The 17,695-nt window shown below is 40.3% G+C and overlaps 1 protein-coding gene across 6 annotated transcripts; it reads left to right on the top strand.

Annotated features, from left to right (window-relative positions):
- Positions 1-74: 74 nt before the first annotated feature.
- On the top strand, positions 75-14,621 carry LOC117942958 (RNA-binding protein 6). Of its 6 annotated transcripts, none has more exons than XR_004656259.1 (23): positions 75-176; positions 1,201-1,291; positions 1,788-3,297; positions 3,408-3,497; positions 3,624-3,693; positions 4,372-4,445; positions 7,713-7,787; positions 8,726-9,017; positions 9,152-9,309; positions 9,442-9,542; positions 9,635-9,704; positions 9,797-9,869; positions 9,956-10,014; positions 10,108-10,228; positions 10,565-10,662; positions 11,675-12,028; positions 12,554-12,703; positions 12,822-12,887; positions 13,254-13,481; positions 13,570-13,644; positions 13,736-13,828; positions 13,919-13,970; positions 14,056-14,621. XR_004656259.1 is itself a non-coding variant. In XM_034868785.1 (23 exons), the coding sequence occupies exons 2-23, from the start codon at positions 1,221-1,223 to the stop codon at positions 14,146-14,148; spliced, it is 3,972 nt and encodes a 1,323-aa protein (XP_034724676.1). In that variant the 5' UTR covers positions 75-176; positions 1,201-1,220; the 3' UTR covers positions 14,149-14,621. The 6 variants fall into 6 exon arrangements, 4 of the variants coding, with proteins under 4 accessions (XP_034724676.1, XP_034724679.1, XP_034724678.1 ...); XR_004656258.1 differs by having other exon boundaries at positions 14,053-14,160; XM_034868785.1 differs by having other exon boundaries at positions 13,736-13,824; positions 14,053-14,621.
- Positions 14,622-17,695: the final 3,074 nt, after the last annotated feature.

Below are 17,695 nucleotides of genomic sequence, written 5' to 3' on the forward strand. Positions count from 1 at the left end.
TTATCATCTGCGCATGCGTGAACATCTTGCGCATGCGCAGAACGGATCGTGTAGGCAGGACGGATCGTGTACCGACAAGAAGGACTTCTTCGTCGTCTGCGTTTGTCAACGAGTCCGTTGAAGCCGTTGACGACAACGCTTATCGTAATCGACACTGAGCTCGAAGATCAAGCAAGGTGGGTCCTGAAGAAACAATATCTACGCGATTATAGTGAAATATAAAGTCAGTGAATTGTTCTGTCTTTCAAAGGATGCTGCTCAGCGGCAAGCTAACGCAGAGAATCAAGCGTATAAACGATAATGTTAGCCACGTTAGCTCCGATAGCGTCACCCTGTAAATTATCCTGCGGTGGTCCAACGTTTGCTATAACGTTAATATTATTTTGCTGGCTTATTTAATAATGTTAAAATTACCATTTTAAAGCGGTCCTTACCCTGAGTTAATTCGTTTATTGCAGTTCAGTCATTTGATCCATAGCGCCGTATATTTATGTTGTGGCGTAGATTTGAAAGGCCCAACTAGCTGACGTTAGTGATAATGTTAGCCATAAGTAGCAGGCCACTCTTCTGTGGGCCAACATAGCAATCAAACCACCCAGTGTCGTAACTAGCCCCAGCTTTGACAGAGTATGCAGCCATTTTTTAAGTATCGTCACTGTAGCATAAAAACACACCCACTCGCCAACAGAGACGTTATCACCTCTTGATATTTGTTTACGGTATGCTGATGATAAGTCATCCTGATTGTCCGTTCTGTGATTTTACGTTGGTCTATTCTGTACACTCACCATCTAGCTAGCTAGCTAACGTTAACGTTATTGCATGTCTGCTCGGCCTGGCAGAGAGATCCCTTCTCTGTTGCTCTTCCTGATGTTTCTTCCATTTTCATCCGTCAAAGGCTCCGTTTTTTGGGGGTCGGGGGATTCCATATTCCATATTCCATAACGTTAAAGGCATTGTATGCTGTAACGGATTGAAAAACATTGATTTGGTGATATTTGGCTTACGTTAGATAATTAAAAATGGACTTATAGTGGCTATGCGTGTAAAGATTTCTAATCACTCTAATTTAACGGTTGTGCAGTTAAAGTCATATTTCTTATCATTTGTATTATGTTTGGTTGTATTTCATGCCACTGCTAAGTCAAAAGTTGTGCATTCATCCTTTATTCATAAAATGATCAACACCTTTGCTTCCAGATAAGATACTGACTTCAAACATGTGGGATGGACCAGGACCAGGACCAGGACCAGGGCCAGGGCAAGGACCACGGGGTGGACGACCCTTTCGGTAAACAAGAATGATTCATTTGATTTTAAACATCTTTTAACTAGTTATAGTAAAGCAAATTCTTTGTTCTAGTTATTGTACTTTTGTTTTTGCCTACAATGCTGTTTGCTTGGGTTGGGCAATGTGGTTATTATCTGGTATCATAGTAGACCTGTATGTAATGTTATATGCATATGGTGATGTGGTATAATTTATGGAATTCCTGTTGCGTTAACTGTTTATTAAAACGTTTTTAGTAGTTGTATGTGTTCACAGGATGTACCATTTTCTCTCAATTCAAGTAAAGATTTCTAACGTTAGTTAAAATTTGTTTGGCTCAAATTATTTAGCCCACTTCTTCTGAATGGCTTTTGCGGTGATTGGTTGGGCAATTTTGAAAAATAACTTTGTATTTGGCTATGCCATATTAATTTGTTGTAAGCTTTATTCTTTTGTTACATGCATTTCAAACAAATAATAGTCCTAATGTGTTATTATATATATATATATATTCCAGTGGTGATCATCGTGGAGAAATGTTTTGTGGCCGAGATCGCCCCATGCCTGATTATAGAGGTAGAGATGGGATGAACATGGGTCAAATGGGCCCAAGACCTCTAGATCTGCCGATGAGAAGGATGGATGGGCCACCGATGAGGGGGCGTGATATGGACCCATGTGATATGCGTGGTAGAGAACCAAACAGAGATTTGTGCCGACCTGGAGAAGAGACAGACTTTAGTCTTAGAAGGCACTATGAAATTGCCATCAGAGACAAACTGATGAATTCTTCTGCTTTCCCGGTACAAGGCAGAAACTCAGTAGATATGGGAGGGAGGGGCATGCCACCACGGGAACCAAACAACAGATTTATGGACATGAGAGAGAGAGAGTCATGTCATTATGACGCACCACCGTTCAACAATCCCAATATTGATGGAAGAAGAGGGTTTCCCATGGGGCGAAATGATGGATTTAGGGATATGTGTGACAGGCCCCCGATGCTTATTGGTGATATGGATGGCTATGATATGGACTTACCGCCACATGAAAGGAGAGTGATGGACACTGACAGAAGAGGGGGGCCACCTTTCAATTCAAGGGGTGGATTTGATTCTGACATGGATTTCAGAAATCGCCTTGGCCCGTCAGCTGAATTCAGAGTTAGGGATCGATCTCCATTAAGATTTGGAAAGAGTGATGTCCCTCCAGTGGACAGGGCAAGACCAAAATTGACTCCAGATGTTGCTGGCCCTCAAATGTCAGAGTTTATGGGCGCAAAAGACACATCCAGAGAACGAGATTATCCGGAGTCAAGTGGCAGTCCCCTTATGGATTATCGAAGTGGTGAAGAGATGACTCTCGCAGAGGAATGGAAAAACCGTCGAAAGGACAAGAGACCTCTTGTAGAAGTGGGTAAAGCTATGGCAGGTGTACCCGAACCTAGCTTTCCTGTAGGTTTTGGCAGAGAAGTGAATGCTCGAGATCCAGCCCCATTTCAGGAAAGGGATAGGACATCTGTTGAATTTCAAGCAAAAGATGTAGTTTTTCCTCGTGGTGACCACTTTTCTGCTTTGAATCTACCGACAATTACTGGCAAAGCTCCACAAGATGTTCCACGCCAGGAAATAAGTCCCCTTGCTGGCCCTCTTGGGAGAGAAAATGAGAGTAAACATTGGCTTGGAGAAAGGAACCCAAAGCATAAATCAAATCGTGAAGAAAGGCCTCCGTACCATCAAGAGAAGAATCAGCCCTCTCCTATGATTCAGGAGCCAAATGATTGTTTTAAAGGCCTGAAAGATATCCCACACAATCAAGGACCTGCCAGGGGTAAGATGGGGGCAGAATGTGATTTCCCAAGCAGCAGCACTGTACAGGCAAGAGACCAAGACTACAGGGACATCGATTACAGAACAGGGTCTGGGAGGGCCTTTGATTACAAGCATGATGCCCTTCAAGCACCAGAGAAACTCATCAAAGAGTCTAAACCAATCCCACCTTCCAAATTTAGTGAGTCTGGTTCTCAGGTAACTGCATTTTTATTTTTCTTACTAGATTTGATGGCATAATTATATTTGCATTTATTAATACATTTTCTTGTTTTATAACCCACATTTTGATCAAATGTCTGTAAAAGGATCAAGATTACAGGAATGCATCAGTGGAGGACAAAGTTTCCAATACAATATCCATAATTGGTATTCCAAAGACTGCCACAATGGAGCAGGTAATAATCAAACAGAAAACCAAATGAATGTGTTCATTATTATTAAACTGTTGCCAGACTGTGGTTGTATTCGTCCGCATTGAAAGTCCTGGCATAACTTTGTTGTTTTGACGCTTTCTTTTACAGATTCTTGGTGCCTTTGCAGTCCGTGACGGTGTGCCAATGCAGGGGATGAAAATCAATAACGTTGTGCCAGGTAAGAATGAAGTTTCTTTGTGGAGTTGTTCGGGGCAGTCGATCGCAAACATGTCCCTCTAATTTCGCTTTTACGACTTTCGAAACTCCGCATTCTTTTTTGTCTTTTTTTTTTTTTATGTTGTTGGTTGCTTTTGTTGTTGTGTCTGTGAACTTGCTCAGTAAAGATGGAACGGGGCGAGGGTGGCGGGTGGGGGTCTGTTATGCCATCCTTTTTCATGTCTGAGGATGTTGGGTCATTGTCACAATTAGAGGACTTACCAGGGATTCGATATAAGGAGCTTTGGAGAGCGTCTGTCACAAAAGATCTGTGACAAGTGACTCACTGAATGTGTCACTGTGACTCTTTATCTAAGTTCTGAAAAAAACCTTCCGTCTCCATGGTGCACACTACGCAGTTGTTCACTGCCACTGGTTTGGAATATCTGACAGGAAAGGCTTTGATAAAGCCAAGCCATAACAGACAATGTCTGTTATGACATCAGTCATCAGAAGACTGAATAGTTAAAAACATAAACAAAATGTGTTTTCCTGAAAAAGGTATGTGTCAGTAAAGGTGTAAAAGTTCGCTCACACTGATCTCGATGTATTCACGAACTGCTGTCTTTTATGTTTTAGTGGGTGTCATTACTGGCATTGACTAACAAAAACCCATCTGTATTTCAAATGCTGTCCCCAGGTTACAGCTACGATACGGCCTATGTGGAGTTTTTAAACCTCGAGGATGCAGTCCGCTTCATGGAGTCCAACAAGGTGGCCCATCCTCGTCACTCTACGAAGGCCGTCTCTCCCATCAGGATTATGAGGGGTTGAGAGGGCATTTAGTAGATGGGGGAGGGACAGAACCTGGGAAGGGGTTGCTTTTATTTTATTGTGAGCTTACTTTGGTTAAGTAGATGAAGTTGTCTATTGTTGACATTTGTAGATGCTAATATTTTAAATCTCAACAGTTGGTCCTAGTTTAACATAATTTAAATTATAAGTACTTTCCACAAAACCATGGTAGTACTTCAGGTTACTTGTTTAGCGCTTAAAGATATTTAGAAAATACATTTAATGATTTTCAGCTGTGTATGTGCACAGACCGAATTATTTATTTGCCCTACTTGTCCTACATTTTTCAAAATTCAACCCCACTGCCTAACCCTGGCATGGATTTAACCAGAATATACAGATCTTTGGGATTGTAACAGTTAAGAGGTTTTTATAATTTCAGGAAGTCTTAATGATGACAATGAAGGTACTGTACGAGGCCACCGTGTCATGTGTTGGATTAAGCCTTTGTAATGAAGAGGATCGAAGGAAATTCTTACCAATTGCAGCACTTTAAAGCCTGTGTGTCTTAGAATATGTTGGTCTCTCTTCGCTTTTTGCAACCTTTTACCAAAGTTTTTGTTGCCAAAGATGAAACTGCAGATTTGATCACGTTCCTTACCAATACCTCAGCGGATGTTCAGAGAGGGGCAGGGCAAGTATTTTATCTTTGCAATGTAAACAGCAGAAGGATGTTGCATTGCGGTCTGACAGAGGTTGAGCAAGGTTCAACTTTTTTCCCAGACAACCCTTTGCTCCCCTGCTATGTTTCTGGACCGGCCTCATTCAGATGACTGAAAAGACTTTTCACACAGTGCGAAAGTCAGTCTGAATGTGACCGTATTAGTAAAAACCGTGCAGTTAGAATTTAACATATAGTGCACATTTTGTTAGTTTATTTGCAAGAGACAATTTAAAATATGTATGTGTTCGGACAGGTAAAGCATTGTAGTGATCACAACTTTGGTGTACCAACTTTTTTGTTTTTTAAGCTATGAAAGTGTCGTGGCTCTATTAATGCTGCATACAATTTACATCTGAAGTTTGGGCCACACCCAATTTGACTACTTTCTCAGTTACAAGGTGGAAAACGGGGTAGTGGGACTCTAGCCGGGTTAGCCATTGTTAGCGATACCAGTTGATAACAAGGCGTTATGCTGTATTTTGAGCGTGCAAACACTGTAGCAACATGTCTAGAGGTAGAAGATGGACAGTTTGTGTACGACTGATTGAATGAGATGCAAATAAGACGAACTGGTTATATACAGTTTCTACTGCTGTTGGTGTTCAAAACAGCCATGTTTGTTTGTAATTTCGGTGTTGGGGAGGCTCTCCCGACTTTCTGTGTGGGAACTCTGACTTCGGGGGGGGGGGGGGGGGGGGGGAGTTAAAGTTGACATTTCCCACTGGGAAATCCAGACTTCCCATTTCAACTGGAACGTATCATATTAATGGATTGGTCCACCACTTAGGTGCAGACTCGTTGGATGCATTGCAGTGAAATTTGGTATGGATAGTTGTTGTCCCAGGATGAAGCCTGCTGATCATGGCCATTACCTGATTTCTTCCCGTGGCGCTATTATGAGGTTGACATTTTAGTTCTAAAGTGAAATGTCTTGACAACTATTGGATGGAAATTCATTATATTTGGTACAGATGTTCATGCTGTATGGCGACTGGTTATTCACTTGACTTATCCATCTACTTTATGGATTAGCACAACTTGTGATACATATGTTCATGGTTCCCTGGATGAATCCCAATAACCTTGACTTTTCCTCTAGAACCACCGGATTTGTGGTCCAGAGGGAAATTTCTCAACAACTTTGGGGTGGCTAATCCCGCGTTTTTTATGCAGATATTTGTGGTCTTTGGTGTGTCACTTTGGTGATCCCCTGACTTTTCCTCCAGCACCATCATAAAGTCAAAATCTCAATTTGTCCAATACGTTGGTCTATCTATTTAACAGTGCATTTATTGAACAGTTTGGTTTTCTTCACAATAAGCAATACAGCCTCCTAAAGCCGCTGGTGTGCCTGCAGACTCTGGTTGTCTTTAGGTGTCTGAGGCAGTCCTTCTGTGGCAAAATTCTTGTGACTTTCCCGAAGAGTACATGTTCTCTTGATGCTATTCTCTTGAAATTACCGTCGGGGAACTTCGGCCTCCAGGATTTCTACTTTCTTTGAATTGCTCTTAGCAATTTGTTCACATCTTGACACAATGAAAAGTTTTCAACACGGTCCAGAATTGATGTGCTTTGATTATTGTCTGTAAAAATATGGAGTAGCCCATTAGCTTGGGGTAGTTGAGATCACTTGAATTGTTGCTGAAATGTGCAATTTATTATTTGGCTTTGCTTTTTGGTCGCTTTTGGCCAGTGTTCTTCAGCTTGTGATAGCTCAGGAGTAGTTCTGTGGTCAGTAATTGTAATGACAAACATTCAAATTGCCACTTAGAAGCAAGTGGTAAAGGATGGCTTTTGCTTTGCGTTTCATGGTTTTGATGGTTAATTCAGTTTTGATGTTCAACATAATATTACCAATTTGCAAAGTACATTTAGTTTTTCCAAAAGCTCCCCTTTTTAAAACTGCTAATTTCTCACACTAATGCAGTCTAGTCTTGGAAATGGGGTATTCATGGTGGCATAGTTTTGTTTGTCCACTTTACTTACCGAGAGCATGGTTCTCATTTGGCACTTCAGACTTCTGTATTCTTTTGGACTATGCTGTGAACTATCAGCACCCATTTTGTTAATTAATTGATTGTTTGTTTTAGTTATTTTTTAGCAAAAATGCCAAACATTCCATGGTTCCTGCTTTTAAGGTGTGTGAATTTGCTGTTTTTGTTTGTTTTGTTTTTTGTTAGTAAGCTGCTTATCTTCCTTTTTTTTTTTTTTTTTTTTTTTTTTACATTTTTTGGACCAAATGATCATTCGTCAATAATCGGCAGATTAGTTGATACTGAAAGTATTTTAGCCCATCCCTAATTTGTAGTTCCCTTTTTAAACTATTAAGCATAGTGTGGGGGCAAACTCCCTGTGGGAAGCATGATCCTCGATCTGGGCTTTGCTCTCCACGATTGCCTTATCCTCAGCAGTGAAGGAGGGCTTAACTTGCCACAGTGCATGTTGGGTGTCATTGGTATTATTTAAGATAAAAGTCACCTGTGTCGTATGATGCTGATTGGTCATTTCTGTTCTTCTTTCAGGGATCCCTAAAGGTTGGCACTAGAACAACATCCATGAAGTACATTCAGCCAGACGACCGTAAAAGAAGTGTTAATGTGAGTGCAGTGAGAGAAAATGATCTATTAATCTTTTTGGTTCTAGATTAGCTGAAATTCTGAAACAAAATATTATGTTAAATAATGGTTGGGTCACCAGCAAAGGCACTATAAAACCCAAATGACCTGTGTTACAACATCTGTCATGGTAAATTTGGCATAATTTCCTCATTTTGTTATGACAGCATAGCCATACAATTATATCATTGTGTTGCCCTGAGTTTCTCTCTTTAATAGAAATAGTGGTTTAAGTCATTAATTCTTTTTAGCCATTAGTTTTTAAATGAGAACACATCTTGAATATGTTTTACAATCCTTGATTAGCTGTAGTAATAGTTGTTTGTATATCAACAAACCGTGATTCCAGCTTCTTAAATATGAGTAGTTTACCTTCTTCACTACCCTGCGACAGTAAACTGAATATATTTGAGTTGTGGACATGACTAGACAATTTTTTTTTACAATTTCCTGAAATGTTATCAACCAAAGACCTATTAAAAAATTTTAGAACATTATCAACAGGTTTAACTGACTATGGGAAGAATGGCAGCCATATAAATAAAATGTGACCTTAAAGTTTTCCTAAAACCTTCCCTCTAACAGTATATTACAGCCTTTAAGTCTTGCTGCAGTTTAGTTTAAACATTCTTCAAACTTAAACAGAAATGGTCTGTGTAGATCAAGTTTTGTATTCACCTGATGTGCTTTAGATAGACTTTAGTCACTAAAATACAAAGCACTTCAAGAACTAACTTGTTTAATGGTAAAGAAGAATTACTTGCAGCTCTAATGCAGGATAGAGTCTAAATACCCTGACAAAACTGTTAATAGTTCTTGTAAGGGTCCTCCATGTACAGAATCACTTCAGTATATTGTTTACTATACGACGGTTAAAAAGTAACTAAAAATGTCCTTTCTTTCCTGTCTCTTATAATTAGGAATTAGATCACAAAGTATCTCAACTCCAGAAGCCCCTGTTGCCCAGACCAGATGAGCCTTTACCGGAGCTGAAGACCAACCTGAATGGACCCAAACCAAAAGGCCCTACGGAGCCGTTGTCCCACAGCCAGTGGCAGCGTAGCTCTGACCTGACCCCCGAAGCCTGGCAGCAGCAGGTGGACCAACAGCTCCAACAGCAAGAAACGGAGCAGCAGGCTGAGTCATGGGGCAACCGCAACCTTCCTCATCACAGTTCACACCAATCTGACTCCGTCTTTAAAGACAGCAAAAGTATGTTGACTTAAGCTCAAGGGTTTTCTCTACAGCGTGTAGCCATAAACACTAGCAATTCATGATCATTATTGTTATGTATTACTGTAATGCAAAACCATTCGGGTAAACAACACTTTTACTTTTGGTCACAGCCATGATCATAAAAAATGTGAAGCCCACAACCACAGTAGAGACTATCCTGAAAGCCTTGGATCCCTTTGCATATCTGGATGAAAGAAATGTTCGCCTAGTCAAGGCAAAGCCACCAGGTGCCAAATGCTTCTGCTTTGTTGACATGGACTCCCATGAGGTACTTAAAATAGGAAAATGTACAGTTTTCTGTGAATTATTTTACTTCATGTTCTCTATCTACTTTGTGATTCCCGTCTTTGTCCAGTGTTTCCCTGGAATTTCCCAGCATTTAACATTGTGTCTTTTGTAGCAAGTGACACGTCTGGTTGAGCTCCTCACTAAACCCAGACCCCTTTATGTTGATGGAGTCAGAGTTTATGCTGAGGTTGCAAAACCTCTAAAGAACCAAAAGTAAGTCAGTATTTAACAATGATTTTCTTATCCGCTACATAATGTGTAGTAGAGAAATCCCATCTCATTTGTCTCTGATGGTTTTCTTTCAGTTTCAGAAGAGACTTTGATAAACCAAACGGCTCCATCCTTGGGCATCCACCTGAGCCCAGCCTGATGGGGGTAAGTTGTGGTCTTAATTGTGTTGTTTTACGAAGTTATTAACAAAAAAAGAAGAGGATGACATGTGATTTTATTTTCCCCTGGCACTTCAGCAGCAGTACCCACCCCCTCCACTGTACTTTCAACCGCTGCAGCCACCCACTGGTGCCTCCACTGGAATGCCAGGTGGGACTCGGGTACACATTCTGCTATCTTGGTCCCTAGGCATTGATCATTATTATTAAACTGTAGTCTTGCATGTTTATCACCAGGTGATTTGTCGACTGGCAGCACTATTGCTGCTCCGTCATCAGACCCCAGCATTGGACAGGTAGGTTACAAAGCGAAAAGCAAAGCTTTTTAAGATGGACATCTTGTATCAAAGCTGGGCAGTACACCTTCCATCTCCTTTTACCCCTCGTAGGGAATTGGCTATGGTGAGACTCCGGCTGTGGACCTGTCGTACCAGGCTGGTGGACCCCATGTGCCCACAGAATCTGCTGCTAAGACAGTCGCCGGAGACGGCTCACAGGCCTACGTCTATGGTAAGAAACAAGCAGAGTGTCTTCAAATCCAGAAAAGTATTAATTATCTTCTGTTTGTATTGTTTCAACATTGTAGTAAACTGGTGTAGCTGTGTTTGGATTTTACAAATAGGAAACGGTGACGCACTTAAACTTATATCTGACATTTTAGCAAAAACAGAATTCCAGTGAGATTTCCATAAGATGGGAAACATAAAAATGAACATTCTCGTGGAATTGTGCGTGGTCTACTCTGCCTTGGTGTGTTCCTCCGTTTGTACATCGCTTTGGACAAAAGTGTCTACCAAATGAATAAATGTGATGTAAATGTCATTTTATTTGTCCCAATTTCTCCAGGCTCTGAGATTCCTGACATGACCAACTACTTGTACGATTCCACGTCAGGCTTTTACTACGATCCTGAGACGACACTGTACTACGACCCTAACTCTAGGGTGAGAATATACAGAGACTATTGCCTTTTCTGGCTTATGAGTGGGCAAAATAGTAGCTAGGTAGAAACAATGTAATATTGTATAACTAAAAGAAATGTATGTGCTGCAGTTGGTAACCTACCAGAGAATACTAAATGCTGTACAGCTACTACACATGCACTTAGAGAAGTAATTATCCTCACACACGGTACCTCACACTTGACAAAGCTACTAAAGATCTTTTCTTCCAGCAGTCTAAAGATTTACAAATGGCTCACAACCTTTACAAACAAGGTTGCGTGTGCACAACAAATGCTAAAAAGTGGCCTGTATTAGTGATTTCAGACACAATGACCAGCTTCAGCGCCTTTATGTCAAATTTTTGAGGCTCAACATTTAATCCTCATTCGATTAAACAATCACTAAATTAACTTTATCTAATATCTGCGGCAAATTGATATCTTTTACAGTACAGGTAAATTAAGGTGAGAATAAGTTGTTTAGACTTTGAAAACTAAAATTCAGCAAAAATGAATAATTTAATTTCATAATTACATAATTACAATTCATGCATTTTTAGTTATAGAAATTCAATTGCTTTTTAATTCCAAATTACAATGTAACAGATTTACTTCCATATGGTTCTAACTAGATCAGTTATCTAAAGGAACATCTTTACCTCAAGAGAGGAATAATCCAGAGGATTCTACTGAATGAATAAATGAACTTTTCTAAAGCAAATAAATTAAAAATAGGCTATATATACAGTCTATATAAAAGAGTAAGAAAGAAAAAAGTCCTACCGCCAGTCTAACACACACAAAGTATTTGTCAAAGAAAATTCAAAAAAATTCTAAGGTATCTTGCAACGTTCTTGGTGTGTATGTTCTATGTATGTGGATCTGTGGATGTTACTGATTGTTAGACTGCCGTTTTAGCTGCATATGCACAAATATACCTGTTACAACCATAAATGTGTCTTGAATTTGTTTTGGTTGTCATTAAGTTGTTATTTCTCTTTTTTTGTGTTCAGTATTTTTACAATGCTCAAACCCAAGAGTACTTATACTGGGATTCTGCATCAAAGACCTACATCCCAGTTCCAGGAGGGAACCCTACAGTCACCCAACCTATGACCATGACTGCTGAAGACCAGGCCATTCTTTCCAACCCAGCAGCAGATGCTCCTCTGGAAATGAAGAAATCATTGGTGCCTCCCGACACCGCAGCAGCCCCAGTAGTAGTTCCCATTTCTGAGGCTGGCTCTGCTCCGGGACCTGTCCCAACGTCTTCAGCAGCTCCTGAGAGGAAAGACGATGACGACGACGACTCTAAGAAGGACAAAGAGAAGGATAACGAGAAGCCAAGAAGTCTTGCTGCTGTCAAGGTAGCACTTTGGGGGGGTGTACAGTAGTTGTGTGTGTGTGTGTGTGTGTGTGTGTGTGTGTGTGTGTGTGTGTGTGTGTGTGTGTGTGTGTGTAAACAAAAAAGAAGTCAATGTTTAATTGTTTGTGTCACTATGTTTGTGCTCAACACAAAATTTCAGCTCTTGTGCTACTTCTTTCCTCACAAACGTGTTAGCTGTGAAAAGATTCAGGCAGCGCAATTTCCTGTTAACGGCACATGTTAAAATGCGTTACTGATATATCACCGGTGCCCGGTATCTACCGGACGGAATAGCAACGCGGATTAAGATGCCTCATTACAGTAATTACTGTTAAAAGTTATTATATTTTTAATAATCATTTCAGTTACCCCCTTTTTTTATGCTGATCCGAAGATCGATTTGACCAATAACTCAAAACCGCAACCAAAAGCTGATGCCTGGTTGCTAAGCTGGCGACAATTTCAAAAAGTTAGCCTTGAGCCCATGCAAAGGGGAGACGCTTAAGACGTTTGTTGCCGTTGGCAGATCATGAAAGATATGGAGCGCTGGGCAAAGATCCAGAATCGTCAAAAGGAAAGTGTCCGTTCCGCATCTCCGCTGTTGAAGAGTGGAATGGACGATGATAGGAGGCAATCCAAGACCGCTGACGCTGGTTTTGCTATCTTTGAGAGAAAGGTTAGCGACTCACTTTAACATCATCTATTCTGTGCATTGATTTTTACAAGGAATTTAGATTTAAGAAGTATTTATACCTTGCCATTATTGTTGCCCTGTTCTTTATTTACATTCATAGATATCAGGTGCAGATGATCTTTTTAAGAAGCCCTTTGCTCCTCCGAAGAAAGATGAAAAGTCAAAGGTAAGAATCCTCATGTTCAGCCCATTTTGCTCATTGACCTGACTCACTTTGATTACCTCCTTCGGAGTGCCAATAAAAAAATACAAAAGTGGATAGACCAGAAGATTTAGAAATTGTTTGTTGTATTTAACCATCACCTAATCGTGGTGCAGAGGTTTTATGTCCCTATGAACCTGACCCAGATTATATCTCAAACCTGGCCTGGGAACGCCTCGGGATCCTCCAGTCGGAGCTGGTTAATGTGGCTCAGGAAAGGGAAGTTTGGGGTCCCCTTCTGGAGCTGCTTCCCCTGCGACCCGATAACGGATAAGTGGATGAAGATGGATGGATTGTTGTATTTAAAATGTGTCTGGTTTGCTTCCCCAGCGTCCAATGGGCTCCCTGGGTTTACTGGCATCAGACTACGCAGCTGGAAGTGATGAAGAAGTGGAAGAAGATAAGGATGAGACCGCTAAAGGCGGCCAGGGGGGCCAGTCTGAAGACAAGGACAATAAGCTGACAGACTGGAAGAAGATGGCCTGTCTGCTGTGTAGGAGACAGTTCCCCAACAAGGACGCTCTGATCCGCCACCAGCAGCTTTCTGACCTCCACAAAGTACTACCTATTCACCTTTTTGTATGAAGAATAGTTAAAATTGATTCAATACATCTTGCCCATTATACTCAAGGTATTCTCTCCACAGCAAAATATGGAGATCCACCTTAAGATCAAGAGGTCTAAGAAGGAGCTAGAGGCACTAGAGAACCAGGAAAAAGAAGTGAGTAACAAAATGTTGTGAGGAAAATATGCTGAGGAGAGTATCAGCTTTTTTGGGGTTGATTACTTAAAGTGGAATGTGTCGTTGACAGCTAAATTGCAGAGAACCGACCAGGTCACCAGAACAGAAAAGAAGAAAACCCCACCAACCGCATCATAATACCTGGGCTGGAAGCTCCAGGTAGGTTTGTTTCGACTGTCATTGAAATGGAAAACCAAGCATATAGGTGATTTCTATTGCTGACATTTCTGCCTTAACCGTTCTCTATGCTTAGGGAAATGAATACAGTCAGCGATAGACCTGGTTTAGGAGCTGAACCTGTCCCGGTAGGTGTGAAGCTTTACATCATTGCAACATGTTCTGTTTCTTGTTAGTTTATTAAACTTTTCATTGCACTTTTCTCTCTAGCAGAGGAAAAAGAAAGAGCCTGTTGTTTGGGACCATGCCACCTACAAACAAGCAGTACGCAAGGCCATGTTTGCACGGTTCAAGGAACTTGAGTGATCTCATCTGGACACATCCGTATTTTGATATGTGAATTGTTATTATGACATGCTTGCCCACCTTAGTGTGAGAAACCCTTTTACTGTTGTGACTGTTTCTCTGCCTTGGACATAATTACCCTACAGAACCACAGTTTTCTACACTGAAATTAAGTTAAAAAAAAAGTGTGTAAATAAATCTCAAGGAGAAAAAAAAGTCAAAAGGAACCATTATTTGACATCCTTAACAATGTTGTATATAAGGTGTTTTATTCATGCTGTTAGTTTAAGTATTTTTGCCCATGTTTAATGTGTGGTCTGTATGTAGAATAGTGAAATATGTCCTATTTTTCTTTTGAATTTTTTTTAAATGATACTGTCACTGGCCACAGGTAGATTTTATTTTAAAACAGCAATTTTTACATTTTCATTTTCATGGGTTGGAATTGCTATTGTGTGTACACATTTTTTAGTAAAACAATATTATGGACTAACCGTTCTGTTTCAAAAGTGTTTTTAATTGTGTAGAATGTTTAGTAAGATGCCTCTTCTGATGTGTGCACCTCACTGCTGTCCACTAGGTGGCTGCAGGAGACCATGTTCAGTTTTTTATTGATGTGAAGTATCAATGTTATTACTGAATATCAGTTTTAAGAAAAGGTTTAAGGTTTAAGAAAAAAACATGTCTTCAAGATTGGTCTAGCCAACTTGCCTTCTTGTATTTGCTTCTTTTAACACAATTTCAGTTCTTTGAAGTAGAGCCCGACTGATAAAGGCTTTTTAAGACCGATGTGAATATTTGTTTATTTAAAAATCCGATACATTGGCATTCATTTTTTAAAATCCAGAAAAGCGTTACAAAACAGATTTCCCTAACAGTTATTTGTAGTTATTTGAGTTCTCACTAAAATAATATAATTTGTTTAATTGTCACAAAAGAAAAGAGGAACATCAGAATATATTAAAGTTCTGATAAATAAAATATAAACTTAAGATCTGAAGCTTAAAGTCCTTTTGTTCAAAAATATCAACCAAAATATTTTTGCTGATGGGGATGTTGCAAAGGGCCCTCTGGTGGACAAACTATGCAACGCCAACATAACCTGGACAGTCCGTTTTTTTTTAATATATATTTTTTTTTATTCGTTATCGTGAACGCCGATACCGATAGATCTGTAAATGGCTTACAAATGCCTGCCAGCATATCTGCCAGGCTGTACTTTGTGGATGCAGCATTAATGTTCCTCAGTTGTGCGCTGCAGGAGATACAACATGAAACCTCTCCTCTAACCTTTACTGATGTAAAGGAACCAGCCCTCAGCCTCCCCTATGGTTGTGGTTAAATGAATGTAGAGGGTTGCGTGGGTTTGCGTAGTGTGTCGACACTGCTCCTCTGATTGCTGTAACAAGAACAATGGGGAGCCTGAGGAGCTGCAGAGAACACTGTCTGTGCAAGAGCAATCATGCCTCCTATTGTGCATTTGCTTTTGGACTGTAACAAATGGGGAATATAGGCTTGATATGTCAACCAACAGGTAGCCTACCCCTCCCCCCAGTGTCACTGACTGAGTACATGGAGTCTCTGTGTCTGAGGATACAGGGCAACAAGGTAACAAAGATACACAGTTTAGTGTAACTCTTGTTCTGGTGCTTGGCAACAAAACAAAGGGAAGCACAAGAAACAAAACCACAGCGATTATTTGCAAGTTCAGATGTGCAGTGAAACCCTGACACAGCTTGCCATTGCTTTTGTATTTCAATGGTAAAATCTGCTTTAGAAACTCATACTTGTTTAAAAAAGAAAAGGGTTTTATGTTGAACTCTGTCTAGATGGGAACAGAAGTAAGTTAAGTATAAAGCCGCTAGGGCAGAACTGTTTGAAAACTGCAGTTAGATAACGAAAAGCCTTTGTTGATACCGAGGTAAGCTGACCATCCAGAGCCTATAAAATACGACTATTGTAACAGTGCCAACAATATTAGTGAATTTTAGCATAATTTGATCAAACCAAGTCACCGGGTGCTGGACTAGCTGGCATTTCCTTTTTTCACAAATGACAAAATGTGGGTATTTAGAAGAGGAATCTATGCCCCTATGACTAATTTCCATTTCTCTTTTCTCCATTCTGTCACAAGACCCCAAAGACCCGCCCAGTGACAGATGTTGTCATTAGCCAGTCCTAACTCTATGGAATGAGAATTAATGTGCAGTTAGTTTGTGAGAATGAGAGGCCAAACAGAGAGGTAGGGCACGGAGAGCTGCCATGTTAGTATCCCCTGCATGTGCGAAGGAGAGCTTTCAGGCAGCGTGAATGTCAAAAAAAGGTGGACAGGGTGGCCAATTATCCCAGCTGGACGGCTCTTAGCGGCAGTCTGGGGACGAGACAGAAGAAGAACACAGTCAGCAGGAATCTCAGATGTTGAGATGTGCTGTCAGTCCACAGAGGCAAGAAAAGGAGGAAGAAGCATAATTTGATTGCTTTTAATGGAGGTTTGACACCAAGCTGCTGCAGATGGAAAAAATATGCTCCAAATGTTGAAAGCACATCCAAAATCATATTGGACTTGCTTATATTTTTAGGATTTTTTTTAACATCCCTCCACATCAACACTACCTGACAGGCAGTTCACCAGACACCATCTAGTTTTTCCAATGTGTTTTTCCTTTCAAAAAAGCCCCTTAAAGAAGCTGATTTTTGTATGAAATTAAATCCTTGTAGTTCTAAATATGAAATGGATTATTTTACAATGTGCTTACATGTTGGATGACAGTCTGGTAACCTCAAATCTCTTCTTTGTCCGTTATGACAAATGATCAAAAACATATCCCACGTAGAATGACTCCCTTAAGAAGTAGCATGTGTTTGAGGTCACCTCATGCAAACAAAATAGACTGTACCATCACAGGCTCACAGGAAAATCATGCTTGTCTGAGCAAGCTTCACCATCTGGCTTATCCTTTCAACTGTAAATTGAAAAATGATGTCTGTTATTGATTGCTAATCTATAACACCATGTTGAAAATGTCCTTGTGATTGTCAGGCGTGGGACATACTTCAGAGCACGGCTTATGTTGAGTTTGGACCATTGCTCGTGGCAGAACCAGTTTCACTGGCAGACTGTCACTGAGAACATTATATACATTTAAAACATTTAGAAATGATGTCATGGGTCTGCACTCCAGCACTGATGGAGAAATGACAGCAGCTATAGTAATACAGAAAACAGTTGGAGTATTTTTCTTCTATTCTTTTCTGATACTGAAAACTAAAGTGTGCTAAGCTTTGTATAATTTACAGTTGTCTCATTTAATTACGACTTAGATGACTTTGGCGTAATTATGATTCACAGGTAAGCAGTACTCGTGCACATTGCTACAGGTATGCATTATCATTGTAAACACACTGTGGCAAAAAACTATCCCGATGAGGGCTGTCAAAGATTTGCGAAGCATATCTGAACTATTTAAACCTTTTCTGACTTAAAAAGATCTATCTTATTTTTCTGTTACCCTGCTGCCATAAAGTTACACTGCAATGTCATCATGGAGCTTCGCATTTGGTCTGAATC

Source organism: Etheostoma cragini, chromosome 4 (genome assembly GCF_013103735.1).
Source record: "Etheostoma cragini isolate CJK2018 chromosome 4, CSU_Ecrag_1.0, whole genome shotgun sequence".
Lineage (NCBI taxonomy): Eukaryota > Metazoa > Chordata > Actinopteri > Perciformes > Percidae > Etheostoma > Etheostoma cragini.

What these genes read in the sequence shown, in the direction of transcription:
- LOC117942958 (XM_034868785.1), top strand. Translation starts at nt 1,221, where the DNA reads ATGTGGGATGGACCAGGACCAGGACCAGGACCAGGGCCAGGGCAAGGA. An exon ending in CGGGGTGGACGACCCTTTCG is followed by an intron (nt 1,292 to 1,787) that starts GTAAACAAGAAT and finishes TATATATTCCAG; the next exon opens with TGGTGATCATCGTGGAGAAA. An exon ending in GAAGTCTTGCTGCTGTCAAG is followed by an intron (nt 12,029 to 12,553) that starts GTAGCACTTTGG and finishes TGCCGTTGGCAG; the next exon opens with ATCATGAAAGATATGGAGCG.